This window comes from Dermacentor albipictus, chromosome 6, assembly GCF_038994185.2.
Source record: "Dermacentor albipictus isolate Rhodes 1998 colony chromosome 6, USDA_Dalb.pri_finalv2, whole genome shotgun sequence".
NCBI lineage: Eukaryota > Metazoa > Arthropoda > Arachnida > Ixodida > Ixodidae > Dermacentor > Dermacentor albipictus.
The window spans coordinates 9,091,691-9,109,552 of NC_091826.1; the positions used below are offsets into that span (position 1 = coordinate 9,091,691).

The window sequence follows — 17,862 nt, forward strand, 5'->3', positions numbered from 1 at the left end:
GGACGACATCTTCACATCGGCCATACGAAGCAAAGCCTGCAATGCTCTTGTGTCCCCTCCACTACCACAGCTGATAGTTTGGCTGCACTGAGACAACACTACCATGAAGAGCGCAGGTAGAGGAGAGCGCTCGCTTTGTCGGCCTCTTGCTTTAATGCATCTCCAAAACACGAGATTCTGCGACTTCCAGCACTAAACGTGCATGTAGACAACACACATTAAGCAATGGCCATCTCGGCTTGCCCAAACTTCGCATCCACCACAGATTACCTCAGAACTCCTCTACAAGCTTAACTCCATTCTAAATAACCCTTCTCTGGTTGGTTCGATACATAGCTTCCTAACCCAGCGTTCTCAGTCTGTACAATTTAACGGCTCTATTTCGTCTCCTGTCAGTGTTTCATCTGGCGTCCCACAAGGTTCCGTTTTAGGCCCGCTTCTTTTCTTATTATATATTAATGACTTGCCGCATTGCGTGTCCGTTAGTATTCGTCTTTACGCTGATGATTGCGTCCTCTGTCATAGTATTACCACACCAATGGATCATGATTTACTTAATGACTCCTTTGCAAAATTTTGTAGGTGGTGCAAGGAATGGCAAATGAACATTAATTTCTCTAAAACTGTTTCCATGTCCTTCTCCAGATGCCCATCTCCATCACTTTTCACGTACACTTTCCATGGTCAAGATTAAAATGAGTAACCGAATTTAAATACCTTGGTCTTCATTTCTCTTATGACATGTCATGGTCGAAACACGTTGACATCATATGTAACAAAGCTTTTAGACGTCTCGGTTACCTCCATCAATCATTGCGTAAGGCGCCAAAGGATACCAAACTGATGACGTATAAAACACTTATCCACCCCATTCTTGATTATGGCTGCATCATATGGAATCCTCATAAGAAATCCGATATTAAAAAGTTATAATCAGTCCAAAAGAAATCAGTGCACTTCATTTTTCGCAACTATAGCTGAGATTTTTCCCCTTCTTCCCATTATACAGCTACAGGTCTTACAGTTCTTTCATCTCGCCGCCGCTTAGAATGCATGAAATTTTTACACACGCTGATTCATTCTGAGCGCCTTGATACACTAAATAATTATTTGAACTCCACCTTCTATCACTAGGAGTTCTCATAATCTCAACCTAACCCCTTTCTTTTGCCGAACGGAGATGTTCAAGCACAGCTTCTTTCCGCTGGCCATTGAACTCTGGAATTCACTGCCTGGAAGCATCCGCTCTTTACCTATGCAAGAATTTTTGAAAGCAATTACATATACTTGATATTCATATTTCTTTTGTTCCTGTATCTCGTTTTCTTGCTTTCCTTTTTTTTTTTCACTACCCACTCCTGCAATAGCCTCACCGAGGCTGCAGTATGTATAAATAAATAAATAAATAAATAAAAATGGGGTGCACGGACTGCGTATGCATTCGTTCGCACTGACAGCCACGTGCAGGCACAATCGGGCTAGACAAAGACATGTGCGCTCACCTGCCCCTTACTACCCCCTGCCACACTCCCTTGCTTTCATGCGAAGATGGTGCACATAAAGGCACCATCTTTTTCGGCTCACTCTCACGTGACTTTCCTTGCACCCACAGTACATGATGCACGATAGGATTTTATTACACTCAGATATTATATGGAACATGAAAGCAAAAGGGCCTAGCTGCTATGCTTCGATGACCACTCTCTGTCATGCGGATTGCGATTTGAGAAGTTCATATGCAAGCTGCCACATGCAATTCTATCTGCGTCCATGACTGATTCCATTTGTTGCCTTGGTATTCCTTCGTGGCGGCAGTGAAATTTCATTTTACTGAAATCGTGTGAAATGCACACTTCGTTATACTGGCATTAAGAATACACCACTTTCTATTATGGCTAGTAAGTTGTAAAACACTAAGTAGTAGTTTGTTACATATAGAAAAATTCCATTATATTGAAACTCAATACATCAATGTTTAACTGTGTACACTAGGCAATGCCTGCACATGTGAACATGAAAAAGGGGGGTACCAGCGAAACACAAAGGACGGGTTAACAAGAAAAAGGCATTAGATACGGATGGATGCTGGTGTGCCAGTGTTTGGTTGTGTGACCATTTTAGAGAGGGGAAAGACGAGATATGAGCAGGAAATCTAGGAAGCCTTTCACATTGGAAATAATAAAAAAAATTGCGTGAATGATACGTCTTTGTGTTTAACCAACAAGGAACAAGCTTACCTATCGGGTAGGTAAAATGTGATAAAAAACAGACATTGATGCACACGTCTTGAGAGGAGTTGAAGATGCGCATGCGAGGGACGTTATGTGTGGCAATGTGAATTCTTATGGTGCCCCCTTTTTCAAGTTCATCATGCACCAACTGGCCCAAGAGCTTGCGCTAATGCACCTGCACACGTGTTGCGCAACAACTTTGGCTATGAATGCACATCAATTTGCTTTTCAGTCTCTCACAGTGTTAGCTAGCCACTAAGCCAGACACAGTCACCTGTAGTAGGCGTCATCAGTGTCTCTCCATGCTCACGGCTCCAGTTTGGCGGCCGAAGCAGGGGAGAGCCAGCATCGGCCCAGAAGGAGCCACTTTTGTCCCGCCCATCAGGTGTAACGAGAAATCGGCCAGTATCGGTGATGTCAGTGAGAGTCGCCACACAGGCCACTCCAGTACTCGGATCAGCTGCCTCCAGTTTCATTCCCCCTTTTAATGGAGCAGCAGGCTGAGTGGCGATACGGTTTGCAAATAGTTGCCTCGGTGCTGCCTGGGACCGCGACGCTCGGAGATAGTTGGCCCAGTTGAACTGCTCTGCTGTGTAGCCTGGACACAAAAGACAAGCCCGCTTATGAAACTGAATCAAAATTGCACTCAACAATTGCAGTTTAAGGAATGGAGGAAAGCAAGAAAAATATGTCAGGTAAAATGTCAGCTTCATATGTAACAGCTTTCTTAACGTTAGGCCTCTGACCCTAAAGCCATATCTTTCCAACTCCGAACAAAGAACTCTACTTTTAAGCATGAATTATGGTTGCACCTGTTCCAGTCTTGTATCTCAGTGGCAGTCTGGGGAAGCTACCTAAACGTAAATACCTGCGCATCATTCATCCCATCCTATCTGTGACAAAAATAGTTTACAGCAAGGTGCCAGAAGACTCACTCAAATAATGAAAGAAGCTAACAGCTAACAGCAGGAAACCTAACAGCTAACAGCAGAAAGCTAACAGCAGAAAGCTAACAGCAGGAAAGTATTTCTTGGTGTATGCACACAGTGGTCCAGTAGAGAACAAAGCATTTTGTGGTCCCTTTGGCAGTGGAAGCTGTTAATAAAAAAAAAGACTACTTGACCTTTCTGTTCTGTAAAGCAATGCACCTCTTTGTGCTATTCCTCGGCTTTATCCAACTAACAAAACTAACCTGCATTTGACATTCTGCTATGTGTGTTAATTGCCCTGTAACATTTCCAAAAAAATGGTCTTGTTGACTCACCAATTTCTCAAATTATTGCAAGAATGAGAGAGGAAAGCCCATTCTTGTTGGCTAGAGCAAAGAGTGGCTTCCGCTGTTGCCTGGCACAGCACAAAGGTGTGGCAACCAATACTCCAATGTGGAAGACAGGCCCAAGGAACTATGACGTATTACTGTATTTACTCGAATCTAACGCGCCCTTGATTGTAACACACACCCATTTGCCGCGACCTAAAAGAAAGAAAAGGCTTTTACAGTACCGCACACCTCATTCTTTCATACAGGAATACAACTTTTTCTCATTTGGAAAAACAAAGACTGACTCAATACACTAAAGTTGCGATAAATAAAAAAAGTTGCAGTTTCACCCGAAAGGCGAGGCATAGATTACAATAGCAAATTAGTAGACAGCTATATGAAACCTAAGAATAGCAGTTTTATCAGCCGTATAAACTTTTTAACATTTGCTTACTAGCTAAATTAACAAGCATGGTGTCACGCGCACACAAGCAAGCATGAACACATCTCACACAATGACCGTGGAAACTCATTAAAACGCTGGAGTGGGGAATTGCAGTAGCAGGAGCGAGCGAATTGACCTTTGTGCGGACTCTCACAGCTGCGGTCGGCCTAGATGCGTAGACTCTTGTCTCCATCGCAGATCACATTCAAGATAGGGGCATCGTGGCCGCACCATACGTAGCAGCCACAGTAGTAGAAAGCTTCCCCTGTTTGCGCCAGTCCTGCACGCAAGTTTCGGGAACTCCGAACGCCCCTGATGCAGCCTGATTTCCGTCCGTCTCCGAACACGTGATCACTTTCCTTTTAATTGCTGCATCGTGATGAACTCGGCATGTCTTTGCAGTCGGCACTTCCATGCTAATAGAGCAAATGCGGAAAACAGGAAGACTGGGAAGACGGACGGTGCACTAATGTAAGCACACATACTGCAGGACATGGAGGAAGCTACGGCACCTAGGCTCAAAGCGCGTGAGGTGGCCATCTTGAAATGCCAATGGCGATACGGTAACGCCGATTTAAGGTCGTACTCGATTCTAAGCGCAGGCTATTTTTGGACCCGTTTTATCGGAAAAGAAGTGCACGTTAGATTCGAGTAAATACGGTACTTCTCTAAACAAAATTACAGTTGACCTCAGAAATTCCTCTATCTTTGAATTTATTTATTATGACAGCATAACTTACCCAACTCATCTGAATGTGTTTGGTAACTTAGCCAACATTTCACAAGTTATGCTGCATGAGTGTATTGCTTGCTGTTCCATCTGTAATACATGAGCAGCACATACCACCATTCTCCCAACTCTGTGATGTACATGCTTTTACATGCCCTACACAGACTGCTGAGCATGGAAATTATGCATGAGGCACATGCATCAGCAGTAAAAATTCAATCCTCAGTACCAGAGGTGACTATTATATAGTGAGTGGGAAGCCAAGGGTGAGAAGTATGCATGATAATGACAGCACAACACAATGGCAGGAGCAGCATGACAATGGTGCACACTGTCGCATTACAGAACTGATGAACAGAGCAAACACGTTTTCAAACTCCTGACTGCTGCTGCAGTAAAAATAAGCAAAAGAAAGCAAGCGAGGAAAATTGTAGGTAAGGAGTCTCTCTGACGCCTTTCCACAACAGCTCACTCCCTGATTAAGTTGCACCTACCACAAGCATTCAGTTTGTAGAGAGTTTCCCATTGAAAAATAGCTTCGGAGCACACCCAGCTTACACAATTTAGCAAATTGTCTACGAAGCAGCTGATCCTAACCCTAAGTAGCTTTGACTCAAACAAAGTGAGCTCACCCTTGGGTGGGTGTAGCTTCCTGTGGGTCCGCTCGCACCAACCTGCCGGATACATGTCAGGGCAGTCGGCGTTCACCCAGAAATCATACACATCGGCATAGCCATCCAGGTGAAGCCTAAGCCTGAAGCCAACCACCTGTGCCACTGTCACCACACAAAACATGCTTGGATGTGCGGGGTCCACAGCCTCCAGCTTCATGCCAACTCGGAAGCCATTAGCCACGGTGGGAGCCACTTGGTGCTGCATGTTTTTAACACAAAAAGTGAATGACCCTGTAATGTCTCCAGTACGATAATTACAACACCATGTTCTCAACTTAAAGCAAATATAAAACCAAAATTCAGGGATAGCATGCTTGGTGACATCAACAGAAATTAATGCAAAGAGAATACCTTACCAACTCCTCAATTTTTACCAGAACTGAACCCTAACCCCATTTTAGTGTGACATGGCAGAAGGTGTGAAATGCATCAAACACTGCACCATTAACTCTTCATTACTAGAAATGGAGTCATTTCTTGTGCTTATTATGTTTTAACACTTTATTTTATGATGTAGTACTCACAATGTATACTGCAATACATAAAATTATAGCCTGATCACTGGTTTTTTTAATGGATTTACAGTACAGTCAAATCACAGAACTGAGACTGTGGTCCTGTCAAAGTTGCGCGTATTCCAATGGGCAAAAACGCACGGTAATTCGAATGCGCAAGCATTTGCAATGGTTAATTCGAACATACCGCGCTCCGAAAATGCTGTCAGCAACCACACGGTGGCACCTCCAACCAGCATTGTCTGACCACGCCATACAGGAAAAGCTTGGGTGAAACATCTCAGCAAAAAGAAGAAAAAAAGCAGCGGAAATGTCACCCTTTCTCAAATGGGAAGGTCGCCGCTTCTGCGTCGCGGTGTGATGCTCCAGCCACACTAGTGGTAAAACGCCCACCACGGGAGGAATCATTCCTCGGCCGATTTTTTGCAGCTCGCCACGGCAGCAAGCGAGCCACGAGCAGAGAAGACTAATGAGAGCGGCTCCTGCAGTGACGTGTACGCAAGAAACTAGTGTCGGACCTGCCCAACTGCTCTATTTGTACTCACATATGGTTCAGCCAGACCGCTTATTTCGCACTGTCATCTGCTCGTGCCCGCTCTGACTCGCACTTGTTTTGGTTGGCTTGGTTTGGTCTCGTTCGTGTTTGTTTTTTTACAATGATGAGTCTAAACCATGAAGTCCCGATTGAAAGGCTGTTGGAGACAGTGCGCCATAGCCAATCCTGTATGACAAGACAGACCCTCAATACAAGGGCACGAAGGTGACACCTAGTACCGTATTGTCCTTGTATTTTGAATGAGGCAATGCCTCAATAGAAGGAAGCAGACCAACATGATTATGATCAAGGGCAATTTCTCCGTCATCTGATAAGACAGGACACACATTAAGAACACAGTACGAAGAACGTAAACACAGCACCAATCTGTCAGCCTACGAAAGAAAAAGCATGCGAGCATGCAGAGGAAAGCAGCCACAGAGGCCCAGTCCGACGTCGGCAACACTGCTGCTTCAGTGGCAGTCTTAGGTGGCAGTAAAGTGACTTAGGTGGCGGAGGTAATCAGAGCCATCCATCAAGCTGGCGGGAAAGCAAATCCGCTTCCCCTTCCACCCTTCCTTGCAACTACGGTCCCTTCGCCCTCCCTCTCAACTCCTTCGTGATTCCCTCACGTTCAAAAGTTTCCTTGGTGCTCGCCTCCCTGCCAGCACCACTGGCCTGTCGCCAGCTTAGCCCACTCCCTGAAGTTTAATTTTCTGCCTTTATTGGGAAGCTAGCTTTGGCCAGCATGGGCAGTTTTGTGGACCTCGCTTGCTGTGTGCTTGCGCACCGCGATATTTCACGACTCGCACCATTCGTGCATCATGCTATAGTGCACGAATACTTCAAGAACAAGTCCTTCTTTTATTTCGAACTTCTTTTAATTTCAACAAATTTTCAGGCCCCTTTGAGTTCGTATTATAGAGATTCGACTAATAAACTAATAATTCCTCAGATAGCGTTTGAGAATCTTATGTGAAACTTCAAAGAAGCACGTCAAGGAACAAGTACAAAATATACAAATAATTCCAGGCTCCAAACTTTTGTAAGTCAGATGATGCGAAAAAATTATTATGAAGGTTTGTTGCCGTCAATACTAACCATATTGATGTCCATGCTATGCAGGAAAGCAGAAGCTTCACAAATGTGAGAACAGGTAAGTTCCTATTGTGCAGGGAGCATTTGTTTTTATTCATTACAGCAAGAATCTGGCTTGTTTTTTTTTGTGCATTCTTTAGGCTTGCAAAGCAATGGTTGTCAGATCAAGGAGCATGCAGAAGCCTCCTCATACTTGAGTATTGTGTTCAATCAGCTTTTCTGTGCAAGCAAGGTGGTCTATTGTGTGTTAAACTTGCGCTAGAGCCTCCACATGATTTGATCAGTTCTTGTACAATGTTTTACAGTAATGTGGAGTGCTGCACAATATTGTACAGTAATAAATAAGGGCATCTGTACAGGCGTTATTCAAAATGCAAGAGATTAGACAGCTAGCCAAGTTTCAGTTGAAAGTTGGTCTGAAATCGACTGCACGCTTTTGTGTGCGTGAAAACCCCACACACTGGAAGGATTGCTTGTAATAATTTGTACAAATGCTGTCGAAGCACTGATGGATAAAAGCAACCCATGGTGGGAAAAATAAAATGGCAGTTGATATTAGTCATACACAACGATCAAAATGACACACACTCATGAGCATGTACTATTTTTAAAACAGACATCATTAAGGCAGCCTAGATGTCGGATCGAAAAATTAGACAAAAACGAAAGAAGCTTCTGTCTTCATTGCTGCTGTCATTTCATTCAAAAATTATGTTGCCAAGTAGATCAAAGTACAAATAGGGGCGCTTGAGGGTAGTTTCAATGATACTTCCAGTCAAAGCTTTATTTTTCCATACTTTCCAATCTGCCAAAAATTGTAAAATTGTAAATAGTGTACTAATTGTAAATTGTAATAGTGGACTGTGTACGATGTTGCTAGCAGAAAAGTTTCTATGAAAATGTTTAATGACATGTAGAAGAAATGCAGATCAAATTGATCAATTTCGATAGGTGCAGTAATAAAAGAGATGCCATCCCTGGCAAAAGTCCCTAGGCTATAGTGTACGTGACTGCAACTGTTGTCAGCAATATTGCAGATTCCTGGCAACACAGTACCTCCAGCATTCCGAATATTCTGGAAGTATTCTGAATTCTGGTGGTACCAGATGTGAGTACACATTATTGAGAAGCAAAAAAACAAGGAGCGTGCGAATTTTAAACATTCCCTTGAAACAACCTTTGATGTCAGCGAATCAGAAAATCTTTGCCTCTATGTTTTATTAGCCACGCACATACAGGTAATTACAAATATGCGTACCACTCTACGTACCTTACACTATTTTTCCACATAGTCCCTACACCGGTTCAGACATTTGTACCACTGCAGCACTAAAATTGAGATGCCCCTGTAGTATAATTACAGGGTATCTACCAAGTTGACATTTCCAAATTTCCTGAGTTTTCCAGGTTTTGCCTGCGTGCCTTTGCAAAATTCTCTGAGTGATGCAGAACTATGTTTTATGTCCGGGCTAAGTCCGGGCTGAAACCATATCGCCCGATGCTGTCACTCTCTTGTCTTCAAAAAAATTGCAAATGGAGTCGGATATTCTCAAATACGAATAAAAAGGAGATGCATACAGAAGCAAATATTTTCGAATATGAGCTATTTCTATCCACTGATAGCAAGCTGAGTAGTATGAGGCCTGAACTTTGTCACAATTGAGGTTCTCTCTCAACAGTTCATAAGTCAACCACAACTGTCCTGACATACCCTCAGCCCGCGCACGACACCTCAATATTGTGTTTCACTGCTTTAAAGAGTTTATTTTGGTTTGGATGAGGGACACCTGCATCTCGGCATTAGCCAATGCTGTTTTTTCAGTTCAAGCTCCTTCAAAACGGTGGCAGCACACTTCCTTTCCCGTTCATTCCTCAATGTGTAGGTCCTTTCTGTTCTTGTGCTCCTTCCGCCACTCGTTTTCCCCAAGAACAATTTGAAGCATCTTCTTGGTCAGTTGCACAGTCCATGTCCGATTTTTCGAACTACCTAGGGGGCACAAAACGTCCGAAAAATCGGCCAGTTGGAAAAAATAAATGTATGTCATTTACTGCCCTTAAGGGCTCAAACCACCACAGGCACATTAGAAAACACTCTGAAGGCGTGTTGGTACACGTATTAGGCATATCAGTGCTCGTACTGTGACAGGAGATACCGGATGCACATGTGTATAATTAAGGAATACATAATTGGCAATAGCCCCTTCCCAAGCTTGTTATGCTTCACCGCAATACTTCTGTGTATGCTTCACCAAGTAACACTTCTGTACAAAGGCGAAGCTGACTTTCAGGAACCGGCATTATACACTGCACCGTGGTTTGCAAGCTTCTAAGCCAATCGCGAGGACCGCAAAGACAGAGTCCATGCCTTTGCTGACAGCAGCGAATTCTTTCAATAAAAAATGCGGCACCCAATGGCAAGAAGCTTCATAGCGAACGTCAAAGCAGCTAGGCCTAGCGTTGCCACAGTGGTGGCTACGGCTGCCAGTGGATCTGCCTGTGAGAGCGCCGGCTCTAGGCAGCGAGGTAATCAAAATGGCAGCGGTGGTGGCTTTGATTATTGCCGTTTCAAACCTGCGGGCATGGCAAAACGTCCAGAAAATCGGACGGCGAATCGTTCTTGCGTTCGAAATTTCAGACGTTCTGATACATTGACTCTATGGGGTACGTGGTGATGCCACGAAGTCGTCCAAATTATCGGGAATCTGGAAAGTCGATTGTTGACTGTACACTGGCAACTCCTCCAGCCGACAACAAAGACGATTCATTATGATTCCTGTCTGTTACTCGAGCCAGAATTACCGTGACTTTCAGCCCTTTCAATAATATTGCTATGGAACAATATGTGCGATCATGAAAAGGCGAGCGGTGCGAAGACGACGACGACGATGAGAAGCTAGCATGGGCTGTTGCCTCTTGGCCAAGCGCAGCGTATTTTCTTGTTAATATACTTGTACATAGCTTTTCGTCTGCGTCTTCCTACGTAACATATCTGGTGGAGGTGGACGTTCCCTGTACCTCGTCACAGAGCTTCGCAGTGGACGGTACGTCGACCCTTCCTTCATGGCTCTCGGCGACGACAACCGGACTCCCCCGGCTCCAACACCTGCTGCCACTTCGACAACCTACATCACTCTCCCCACTCCCCGTGATCCTGGCGTATTCTCGGGCAAAGATGGGGAAGATGTCGATGACTGGATCAGCCTGTATGAACACGTCAGCTGCAATAACCGGTGGGACCCTACTATTATGCTCGCCAACGTAGTCTTTTACCTCGGTGGCACACCTAGAGTTTGGTATCGCACACACGAAGATGAGCTCACCAGTTGGGATTCACTTAAGACACAGCTTCGGGACTTGTCGGCAACCCCTACGGTCACCAACTTGCCGCGCAGAAGGCGCTTTCCGGCCGTGTGCAGGCGTCAACAGAGCCCTATGTCACGTACATTCAGGACGTCTTGGCTCTGTGCCGCAAAGTTGACACCCACATGACTGAGTCAGACAAGGTTGCCTACATCCTCAAAGGCATTGCCGATGACGCCTTCAACTTGCTCGTTTGCAACAACGTAGTGACTGTGGATGCTATTATAAAAGAGTGCCGCTGCCTGGAACTCGCTAAAAGCCGACGTATTGACCAGCAGTTTGCCCGTCTGCCCAACACCCCGGCGACATCTTCCTGTGCCGACACTCCTCGTCCCAACAACACTGCCGATGTTACCAGGATCGTCCGGCGTGAGATCGAGGCCGCCTATCCGGCTGCTTTCGACTCCAATCCCACCAACACATCTGCAGTCACGGTCTCACTGATCCAGGCAGTTGTCCGCCAAGAGTTCGAAAACATGGGTCTTCACACCATCTGCTCGGCCCATCGTCCTGATACCCGCCCGGTTTCTTCGATTCCGCCCCGTCCTGCACATCCTTACCCACCACGTTTCCGCAACCCATCTGAATGGCGCACTGCTGACGACAAGCCCATTTGTTTCCACTGCCACTGAATCGGGCACATTTCTCGGCACTGTCGCAGTCGCTGGAGTTCGCCGACCCGGTCTACTTATACCGCCTACTCTCGCCCCCCAGGTGGCCCTTCTCGTCCCTATGCCGCACGCTCCAATAACGCCGCCGCTGGTTCTCCTGCACCGAACCGCTCCTATTCTCGTTCGCCTTCGCCCCAACAACGACAATCTCGCTCTCGCCAGCCCTGTCGCTCCTATTTGCCGACTCCCTTCAGACGCCGCTCCCAGCCGGAAAACTAGACCATGCAGCGCCTCGAGGTGACGCTGCATTGCTCCCTACGCCGCCAAATCCTCTACTGACGTTGCCCACTCATCTGAACCTTCTTGACGTGCAAGTCGACGGTGTTTCTGTGTCTGCACTCATAGACACTGGGGCGCATTTGTCCGTAATGAGCGCTGACTTTCGTAACCGGCTCAAGAAAATTATCACGCCCGCCATGACGCCTGTTGTCCGTGTCGCCGATGGCGGAACAGCCCCCGTAATTGGTATGTGTACCGCCCGCGTCTCCTTCGCCGATCGCTCAACAATCGTGCTATTCACAGTCATCGCCCACTGTCCCCATGACATCATCCTCGGCTTAGACTTCCTTTCCGCACATTCTGCTCTCATCGATTGTTCCGCCAGTACTCTCCGCCGTAACCTGCCTGTTGTGGATCCTGCTGAACCACACCCCAGTCGCCTCAGTTCCGTCGACTTCGTTCGCTTGCCACCTTCGGCACTGACATACGTTGACCTAGTTAGTGTCTTCCCCACCAGTCCCCGACGATCACTACATCGCGGCTCCTATGCAAGACGTCCTCCTTACACACGGGATCACAGTACCTCATACGGTTTTATCTATTACGGTGAATTGCGTCTGCCTGCCAGTGGTCAACTTTGGCTTGACGACACAAGTGCTCCCACGCGGGATTTCTCTGGCCCAGCTTTACTCATTCGCAGATCACTCGGTAGCATCCATTGCAGTAGACGACACTTCATCCGATGCTCCTCTACCATCGCAGACGGCAAATTGTACCATCGCTGACTTACAGAAAATGATTGCGCCCGACTTGCCGTCCGAGCACGCTCGTGAACTCTACCGTGTTCTGTTTTCCTACCACGATATTTTTTACTTTAACGATCGTCCTTTGGCCCAAACTACAGCTGTCAAACATCGCATTAATACCGGCGATGCCCCTCCTATTCATCGCCGCCCGTATCAAGTGTCACCAGCTGAGCGTCAAGTTATTCACGTAGAAGTTCGCAAAATGCTTGCCAAGAACATTATTGAACCATCATATAGTACATGGGCGTCACCTGTTGTACTGGTCAAAAAGAAGGATGGCTCATGGCGCTTTTGCGTGGACTATCGGCACCTTAACAGGGTTACCAAAAAGGACGTATATCCCCTACCTCGGATTGATGACGCCCTTGACTGCCTCCACGGTGCTCGCTATTCTCCTCTATTGACCTTCGCTCCAGCTACTGGCAGATTGCCGTGGACGATCTCGACCGCGAGAAGACTGCTTTTGTAACACCCGAAGGTCTTTATCAATTCAAAGTGATGCCGTTCGGTCTATGTAACACCCCTGCCACTTTTGAACGCATGATGGACTCCCTTCTTCACGGTTTCAAATGGTCCACGTGCCTGTGCTACTTGGATGACGTTATCATATTCTCCCCAACGTTCGCTACGCACCTCGAGCGCCTCTCAGCAGTCCTGGACGTTTTTCGTCGAGCCGGTCTGCAACTCAACGCATCGAAGTGTCAATTCGGCCGTCGCCAGATTACCGTCCTTGCACATCTCGTTGACGCGAACGGAGTGCAACCGGACCCAGGCAAGATCCATGCTGTTGCCCACTTCCCTGTTCCGTAGTGTGTCAAGGATGTGCGCAGCTTCATCGGCCTTTGTTCATACTTCCGCCGTTTCGTGAGAAATTTCGCCGCCATAGCACGACCATTAACCGAGCTTTTGAAAAAAGACGCCCCTTTCCAGTGGGGCGATAACGAAACCTCTGCATTCTCACATCTAATCGACATTCTCACAACGCCTCCCGTTCTGGCCCATTTTGATCCTTCTGCGCCTACAGAAGTCCGTACTGATGCCAGCGGTCACGGAACTGGCGCAGTACTGGCACAACGCCAGCATGGCCACGACCGTGTTATCGCTTAAGCTAGCAGGTTACTCTCACCCGTGGAGCGCAACTATTCTATCACTGAGCGCGAGTTTGGGCGGTTGCGAAATTCCGCCCATACTTATATGGCCGACCCTTTTCCGTTGTCACAGACCATCACGCGCTTTGCTGGTTATGCTCACTGAAAGATCCTACAGGAAGACTTGGTCGCTGGGCCTTACGCCTCCAAGAATATTCGTATACTGTCACCTATAAATCTGGCCGTCTACACAAGGTCGCTGACTGCCTGTCTCGCTACCCGGTCGACGAGCCTGACGACGCCGACAGTAGTAGCACCAACGGCATTTTCTCTGTGTCTGCCTTCACTAACATCGCCAATGAGCAGTACTGAGACCTATCGCTGCGAGCACTTATCGAGCGTCTGCGCTCAGCACCTACCGACGCATCCGTTCGCCGATATGTCCTCCAGGGCGGCATTCTGTATCGAAGGAACTTCCTCCCTGATGGCTCTGATCTTCTTCTTGTCGTGCCAAAACAGCTACGACAGACTGTGCTCTTTGAGATGCATGACGCGCCCACTGCAGGACATCTTGGGGTAACCCACACTTACGACCGCGTCCGCCGCCGCTTCTACTGGCCTGGTCTCGCTCGCTCCGTTCCACACTATGTTGCTGCCTGTGATCCCTGCCAGCGTCGGAAAACACCTCAGGCGCTACCTGCCGGTCATCTCCAGCCGATCACCGTCCCTGTAGAACCGTTCTTTCGTGTTGGATTAGACCTGCTCGGTCCCTTTCCTCTGGGAACGTCATCCTCTGGGAACAAATGGGTAGCCGTCGCGACTGATTACGCCACCCGGTACGCTATCACTCGGGCTCTCCCTACCAGTTGCGCCACTGACGTCGCGGACTTTCTCTTGCGTGACATTATCTTGCTTCATGGCGCCCCGCGACAACTGCTTACTGACCGTGGTCAAAACTTCCTCTCGAAAGTTGTCGCTGACATTGTGCGTTCCTGCTCCATTCAACACAAACTGACTACCTCATACCATCCTCAAACCAATGGCCTGACAGAGCGGTTAAACCGTACTCTTACCGATATGCTGTCCAAGTACGTTTCCGAAGACCACCACGACTGGGACATTGCCCTTCCTTACGTAACATTTGCGTACAATTCTTCCTGGCACGACACCGCCGGATTTTCTCCATTTTATCTACTGTACGGTCGCGAACCTACCTTGCCCCTAGACACGGCACTTCCTCCTGCTGCGATCTCAACAAGCGAGTATGCGCGCGACGCCATCGCCCTCGCCGACCATGCACGCCAGCTTGCCCGTGCTCGACTGACGACCTCACAAGCCACTCAGCAGTGTCATTACAACGCCCGCCATTGTGACGTACAGTTTTTGCCTGGTGCGCTCGTGCTCCTGTGGTCGCCCTCCCGTCACGTCGGACTTTCAGAGAAGCTACTTTCGCGATACACATGGCCCTACCACGTGCTGCGCCAGGTGACGCCCGTGACTTACAAAATTGCTCCTGTGGGTTCAACCTCGTCCTCCCTTCTGCCATCAAGTGATGTCGTGCATGTCAGTAGGCTCAAGGCCTACTACACTGCTTTCGAGTCCGATCTTTAGTCGCTGCGGGACGCGGGACGGCGCGTTTGCAGCCGGGGGTAGTGCTACGGAACAATATGTGCGATCATGAAAAGGCGAGCAGTGCGAAGACGACGACGACGATGAGAAGCTAGCGCGGGCTGTTGCGTCTTGGCCAAGCGCCTACGTCTTCCTACGTAACAATATTACAGCCAATTTTTCCTGATAAAGGCATAAATTCCCTGAGTTTTCCCTGAGTTTTTCCAGACTACTCAAAATCCCTGAGAATTTCCGGTTTTCCCAGTTGGTAGACACCCTGAAGTAGAAAACCACCATTGAACTGCTGCTTTGGCTTCATCGTTGCAAGTGAATCGCAATCCTTCCAGGAACTTCTTCATTGGACCGAAAATGTGGAAATCACTAGAGACGAGGTCCGAACTGTATGGTGGGTGGTTCAGACTCTCCCAGTGAAATAACCGGAGCTTGTCAGCGGTTCTGACTGCCACATGTGGCCTTGCATTGTCGTGGAAGATAACAGCATTGTCCACATCAAGAATCCCTCAGTGTTTTCGCCCGATGGCAGCCAGTAGACGTGAGTGTGGAACAATCACTGTTGGCATTGATGGCTGCACCTCGCGGCATGAAATCCAGCAGAAGTGGTCCTTGGCGATCTCAGAAGACCGTTAACTTTCCCAACAGACGACACAGAATGGCATGTTTTTGTCACAGGCGAACCTGGATGTTTCCACACCATGCTCTGCTTCTTCCAGCATGAAATACAGTATTCTCGTTTCATTGCCAGTAACTATCCGGTCCAGGAAACTTTCACCCTCCTCGACAAGCAACCATTCATTTGCCTTTCATCATGTCATCCAACTGTTTAGGCACCCACTGACATGAAACCTTCCGGTACCCTAAGGACCCATGAATGATGTAGTAAACACTCCCATACAAAATGCCAAGATCCCTGGAAACGTCCTTGAGGTTGTGGGGATGCGGAACTCTCACGCGTCCCCTGATATGTTTTTCCCGAATGGCGCATCTCCAGTAATCCGGCTTCACCGCGTGGCCTGCGTGATGCCCGCGGCAGTTGATGTGGTTGGGGCGCAGTGCGAGAGATGACGCGAGTGTTGCGCTGCTAACGCCACCTCACGGCAGAGTTACTTGGGGGCGCAGGAGAGAACAGGCTGTCTTTTTCCCGGCGGATCAGCTAACAGCGAGGACGTCCCGCGCGCGCGCGCCGACCCATGCTTCTGCGAGGCTGTCTCACGTGGCCGCCTTTGAACGCACCACCATTGGCGTGACCGTACACGCGAACGACCAGGCGTTGGGATCCAGCATGGGGCGAACATATTCGCTCGTTATCCGGTCGCGGTGAGTCGGACTTCTAGATTTGTCGCGCGCCCATCGGCATGTTTTGGGGATAGCAACTCGGCTAGCAGGCATTGATCTATGAAAGGTGCAGTAAATGCCCTTGTGACTGTTTGCATTACTGTGTTGTTGTTCCTTTGTCCCAAGAGTATGGAGGAGAACCCCACATCTGGCTGCCCAATGTGGACCTCTTGGGGCATCGGACGATAGATTTAACAGTTTTGCTTCGTTTGAGACCTTTGTTTGAACCGAAGCGTAGGCCTAGCGCGGATTTTGATCGCTAGCGTCGGCGGCGTGCTTTCTTGAGCAAGGCGACGGTGGCTGTAGTGTGTTTGAACATGTCAACGTGCTAAGCCTTTTCACAAGTGTTTTTTTATGACATTCGTCGGTACGAGAGCCACGTGGTCTGCATCCTGGGAGAGCGAGGCATAGCGCCCGCGGAGCATATTGGCAAGCCTGAAGCGAGTGAGTACGGAAGCCTCGTGGGTGGTCCGAATTTTTTATGCAAATAGCTTCTTCTATCTCTTTGACTCTGATGAAGTCGCGGCTCTGGGAGCCGGGTGGCCGCGGGCCGCGGGTGCCACTACGGGCTGACTAGTATTGCGGCCTGGCACCGGGCACTCCGACACCGTCTGGGATGGTGGGCGCCGTCAACTCGGATGCTGTGTGCACCGAGCGGAGTAGGACCACCTCACAGTGCTGACGTCTCCTCGCGGCTACCTGTTCTGCGCCCATTTTGGGTGTTGTTTTTGGATGCCGGTTGTTGTCAGGGTGGCGACGCTTTAGGCCTAAGGCTTTACAAAGCTGCCTGTCGCACGTGGAGGGACACAACCTGGTGGACCGTGGCGTTGAGGTGTTGCAATTTGCTTCCCTCATTCTATAGCCTCGCACGAATTGAAATTACTCGTTTGACACAAGGAAGCAAGCTTCGTTCACGTGAACTTAGCATCTGAGTAGCTGCCCAATCTTTTGCTAGCCGAGTTGAACATCGTACCACGTGGGCGATGCGCATGCAGAATTCCTCTCCCTTGCACTACTTCAGTGTTTGCCGAGTGTGTTGAGTGTACGCAGCGTGATTGGAGTCACCCCTGGCTTGCTGTCACCTGCACATCGTCTGCGCTGCTGCACCGGACTACGATTGAGCCATCCCGGGCGATGGTGATGCCGTGGCCAGTTCAGCGCAGCGACTTCGGTGGCCTCCTGCATCCAGCTCTCAACCCTCAACGGCGGACAAAAGAGCCGGCGGTCACCGACAGCTACGGCGGCTCTTCCCACCAGGGCGCGTTGGC

General features: G+C 48.3%; 1 protein-coding gene across 4 annotated transcripts in view; it reads right to left on the reverse strand.

Moving 5' to 3' along the window:
• l(3)mbt (lethal (3) malignant brain tumor) overlaps nt 1-17,862 on the reverse strand; it is a 72,034-nt gene that overhangs the window by 26,612 nt on the left and 27,560 nt on the right. For all 4 annotated transcript variants that reach the window (XM_070539863.1, XM_070539864.1, XM_070539861.1 and 1 more), the window contains exons 9-10: nt 5,300-5,540; nt 2,506-2,829 (exon numbers count right to left, since the gene is read on the reverse strand). In XM_070539863.1, the coding sequence (XP_070395964.1) occupies nt 2,506-2,829; nt 5,300-5,540 (565 nt within the window). The remainder of the gene's footprint in view (nt 1-2,505; nt 2,830-5,299; nt 5,541-17,862) is intronic.